The 4,795-nt window shown below is 54.0% G+C and overlaps 1 protein-coding gene across 1 annotated transcript in view; it reads left to right on the forward strand.

The window, feature by feature from the left end:
- The window catches only part of PRIM1 (DNA primase subunit 1), a gene marked incomplete at its 3' end in the record, with an annotated part of 7,953 nt that extends 3,184 nt beyond the window's left edge, over positions 1-4,769 (forward strand). Inside the window, exons 5-8 of the mRNA XM_057387116.1 lie at positions 23-159; positions 1,677-1,735; positions 1,808-1,917; positions 4,528-4,769. Of these exons, the coding sequence (XP_057243099.1) occupies positions 23-159; positions 1,677-1,735; positions 1,808-1,917; positions 4,528-4,769 (548 nt within the window). The remainder of the gene's footprint in view (positions 1-22; positions 160-1,676; positions 1,736-1,807; positions 1,918-4,527) is intronic.
- Positions 4,770-4,795: the final 26 nt, after the last annotated feature.

The following is a 4,795-nucleotide window of genomic DNA, read 5'->3' on the forward strand; positions in this document are numbered from 1 at the left end:
AAACCCACCCGTGCCCCCCCAGAGGACCTGGGCGTGCGGCATCGCCTGTGGGTGTACTCGGGCCGGAGGGGCGTCCACTGCTGGGTGTGCGACGACGCCGTGAGGAAATGGTCACCAGCGCTGCGGGCAGCGGCTGTGGAGTACCTGAGCCTGGTCAAGGTGGGTGCACGGGGGGCAAAGGGACCCCCTGAACTTGGGGAATGTGGGTTTATGGGGGTCTGGGCACCCCCTGACCCTGGGGAATGTGGGTTTATGGGGGTCTGGATATCCCTGACCCTGGGGAATGTGGGTTTGTGGGGGTCTGGGCACCCCCTGAACACCCCCTGACCCTGGTGAAGGAGGGTTTAGGGGGTCCAAGCACCCCTTGACCCTGCTGAAGATGGGTTTATGGGGGTCTGAGCACCCCCTGTCCACTCTGACCCTGGAGAAGGTGGGGTTTTGGGGGTCTGGGCACCCCCTGACCCTGGGGAATGTGGATTTATGGGGGTCTGGGCACCCCCTGACCCTGGGGAATGTGGGTTTATGGGGGTCTGGATATCCCTGATTCTGGAGAATATGGATTTAGGGGGGTCTGAACACCCCCTGACTCTGCTCAAGGTGTGTTTATGGGGTCTGAACACCCCCTGACCCTGAAGATGGGTTTATGGGAGTCTGGGCACCCCCTCACCCTGCTCAAAGTGGGTTTATGGGGGTCTGGATACCCCTCACTCTGGTGGAGGTGAATTTATGGGGTCTGAACACCCCCTGACCCTTGTTGAAGGTGAGTTTTTGGGGGTCTGAATACCTCTCACCCTGAAAAAGGTGGGTTTACGGGGGTTTGAACACCCCCTGACCCTGCTCAAGTCGGGTTTAGGGTGTCCAAACACCCCCTGACCCTGCTCAAGTCGGGTTTATTGGGGTTTGAACACCCTCTAACCCTACTCAAGGTGGGTTTATGGGGTTTGAACACCCCCTAACCCTGCTCAAGTTAGGTTTAGGGTGTCCAAACACCCCCTAACCCTGCTCAAGTTGGGTTTATGGGGGTCTGAACACCCCCTGACCTTGCTCAAGGTGGGTTTAAGGGGTCTGGGCACCCCCTGACCCTGCTGAAGGTGGGCTTTGGGGGTCTGGATACCCCTTTGTGTGATGGAGGTAGATTTATAGGGTCTGAACACCCCCTGACCCTTGTTGAGGGTGGGTTTAGGGGGTCCAAACACCCCCTAACCCTGATGAATGTGGATTTATGGGGTCTGAACACCCCCTGACCCTGCTCAAGTTGGGTTTAGGGTGTCCAAACACCCCCTGACCCTGCTCAAGTTGGGTTTATGGGGTTTGAACACCCCCTAACCCTGCTCAAGTTGGGTTTATGGTGTCTGAACACCCCGTGATCCTGGAGAAGATGGATTTATGGGGGTCTGGGCACCCCCTCACCCTGCTCAAGGTGTGTTTATGGGGTCTGAACACCCCCTGACCCTGCTCAAGTCGGGTTTAGGGTGTCCAAACACCCCCTAACCCTGCTCAAGGCGAGTTTATGGGGTCTGAGCACCCCCTGACCCTGCTCAAGGTGGGTTTAGGGTGTCCAAACACCCCCTGACCCTGCTCAAGTTGGGTTTAGGGTGTCCAAACACCCCCTAACCCTGTTGAAGATGGGTTTATGGGGTCCAAATCCCCCCATCCTGACCACCGCTGTCCCCCAGGGCGGAGCGGACACTGTGAAGAAGGTGAACCTCTCTCACCCCATCCACCCTTTTATCAGGTGGGTGGGCACCCCTCACCCCGACCCCACAGGGGTGCCAGGAGGGCRCTGACCCCATCCCGCTGCCCACAGGCGCTCGGTTGACGTGGTGGAAAAATATTTTGAGGAGTACGCCCTGGTGGGACAGGACATCCTGGGCAACCCCGAGAAATGGGGGAAAGTGCTGGCCCTGATCCCGGAGGATATCCTTTAGGAGGGAGGGGCTGAGGNCACCCCCTGACCCTGCTCAAGTTGGGTTTATGGGGTCTGAACACCCCCTGACCCTGCTCAAGTTGGGTTTAAGGGGTCTGAACACCCCCTGACCCTGCTCAAGTTGGGTTTATGGGGTCTGAACACCCCCTGACCCTATCAAATGTGGGTTTATGGGGGTCTGAACACCCCCTGACCCTGCTCAAGGTGGGTTTATTGGGGTTTGAACACCCCCTGACCCTGCTCAAGTCGGGTTTATGGGGTCTGGGCACCCCCTAACCCCGCTCAAGTTGGGTTTATGGGGTCTGGGCACCCCCTGACCCTGCTCAAGTTGGGTTTAAGGGGGTTTGAACACCCTCTAACCCTGCTCAAGGTGGGTTTAGGGGGGTTTGAGCACCCCCTGACCCTGCTCAAGTTGGGTTTATGGGGGTCTGAACACCCCCTGACCTTGCTCAAGTTGGGTTTATGGGGTCTGAACACCCCCTAACCCTGCTCAATTTGGGTTTAGGGGGGTTTGAACACCCTCTAACCCTGCTCAAGTTGGGTTTAAGGGGGTTTGAACACCCTCTAACCCTGCTCAAGGTGGGTTTAGGGTGTCCAAACACCCCCTAACCCTGCTGAAAGTGGGTTTAGAGGGTCCAAGCACCCCTTGACCCTATTGAATGTGGGTTTATGGGGGTTTGAACACCCCCTGACCCTGCTCAAGGTGTGTTTATGGGGTCTGAACACCCCCTGATCCTGGAGAAGATGGATTTATGGGGGTCTGGGCACCCCCTCACCCTGCTCAAGGTGTGTTTATGGGGTCTGAACACCCCCTAACCCTGCTCAAGTCGGGTTTAGGGTGTCCAAACACCCCCTAACCCTGCTCAAGTTGGGTTTATGGGGTCTGGGCACCCCCTAACCCTGCTCAAGTCGGGTTTATTGGGGTTTGAACACGCCCTAACCCTGCTCAAGTTGGGTTTATGGGGTTTGAACACCCCCTAACCCTGCTCAAGTTGGGTTTAGGGTGTCCAAACACCCCCTAACCCTGCTCAAGTTGGGTTTAGGGTGTCCAAACACCCCTTAACCCTGCTCAAGTTGGGTTTATGGGGTCTGGGCACCCCCTAACCCTATTGAAGATGGGTTTATGGGGTCCAAATCCCCCCATCCTGACCACCGCTGTCCCCCAGGGCGGAGCGGACACTGTGAAGAAGGTGAACCTCTCTCACCCCATCCACCCTTTTATCAGGTGGGTGGGCACCCCTCACCCCGACCCCACAGGGGTGCCAGGAGGGCACTGACCCCATCCCGCTGCCCACAGGCGCTCGGTTGACGTGGTGGAAAAATATTTTGAGGAGTACGCCCTGGTGGGACAGGACATCCTGGGCAACCCCGAGAAATGGGGGAAAGTGCTGGCCCTGATCCCGGAGGATATCCTTTAGGAGGGAGGGGCTGAGGAGGTTAAAATGGGGTTAAAAATGGGGTTAATGGGGTTTTTGGGGTTAAAATGGGGTTAAAAATGGGGTTAATGGGGTCTATGGGGTTAAAATGGGGTTAAACATGGGGTTAATGGGGTTTTGGGGGGTTAAAAATGGGGTTATGGGGTTTGTGGGGGTTAAAAATGGGGTAACAGGGTCTACGGGGTTAAAATGGGGTTAAAAATGGGGTTATTGAAGTCTGCGGGGTTAAAAATGGGGTAACAGGGTCTGTGGGGTTAACATGGGGTTAAAACACGGGGTTAAAATGGGGTTAAACACGGGATAACGGTCTGTGGAGTTAAAATGGGGTTAATGGGGTTTTGGGGGGTTAAAGATGGGGTTGATGGGGTCTGCGGGGTTAAAATGGGGTTAAAAATGGGGTTAATGGGGTTTGCGGGGGTTAAAAATGGGGTTAAACGCGGGGTTAAACACGGGCTTAAAATGGGCTTAAACACGGGCTTAAAATGGCCTTAAACATGGGCTTAAAATGGGTTTAAACACAGGCTTAAAATGGGTTAAAATGGGCTCAAACACAGTTTAAAATGGGCTTAAACACGAAGTTGAAACACAAGCTTAAAATGGGATTAAACATGGGTTAATGAGGTCTGTGGGGTTTAACATGGGCTTAAAACACAGGGTTAAAATGAACTTAAACACCGGGCTTAAAGCACGGGCTTAAAATGGGTTCACACACAGGCTTAAAATGGGTTTAAACACGGGTTTAAAATGGGCTTAAACACGGGCTTAAAATGGGCTAAAACACGGGCTTAAAATGGGCTAAAACACGGGCTTAAAACCTTAAACATGGGCTTAAAATGGGTTTAAACACGGAGTTAAAACACAGGGTTAAAATGGGCTTAAACACAGAATTAAAACACAGCGCTAAAATGGGCTTAAACACGGGCTTAAAATGGTTTAAAATGGGCTTAAACACGGGCTTAAAATGGGCTTAAACACGGGCTTAAAATGGGTTTAAACACGGGTTTAAAATGGGTTAAAATGGGCTCAAACACGGTTTAAAATGGGCTTAAACACGAAGTTAAAACACAGGCTTAAAATGGGTTTAAACACCAGCTTAAAATAGTCTTAAAAACGGGCTTAACAGCATCAGAGTAGTTTAGACCGAGCCTTGACCCAGCCCAGCACAGCACCGCGAGCCTCTGCAGGCCGAGTTCCCCAAAAAGAAGGACTCGGTTCAGCGCTGGGAGCTGCTGCGGGGTCGAGCYGAGCGGGCGCGGGCGTCGGGGCGGCCGTTCTTCGCCGATTGGGAGGTGATGCTGCAATTCTGCTTCCCTCGGCTGGACATCAACGTCAGCAAAGGTTTGGGGCATCTCCTAAAGAGTCCCTTCAGCGTTCACCCCAAAACAGGTGGGTTTGGGGTGGTGGGGGTTTGGGTTTTAATGTGGGGGAGGTG

The sequence above is a fragment of the Malurus melanocephalus genome, unplaced genomic scaffold, assembly GCF_030028575.1.
Source record: "Malurus melanocephalus ecotype Western Australia unplaced genomic scaffold, MMel_1.1 scaffold_1140, whole genome shotgun sequence".
Classification (NCBI taxonomy): domain Eukaryota; kingdom Metazoa; phylum Chordata; class Aves; order Passeriformes; family Maluridae; genus Malurus; species Malurus melanocephalus.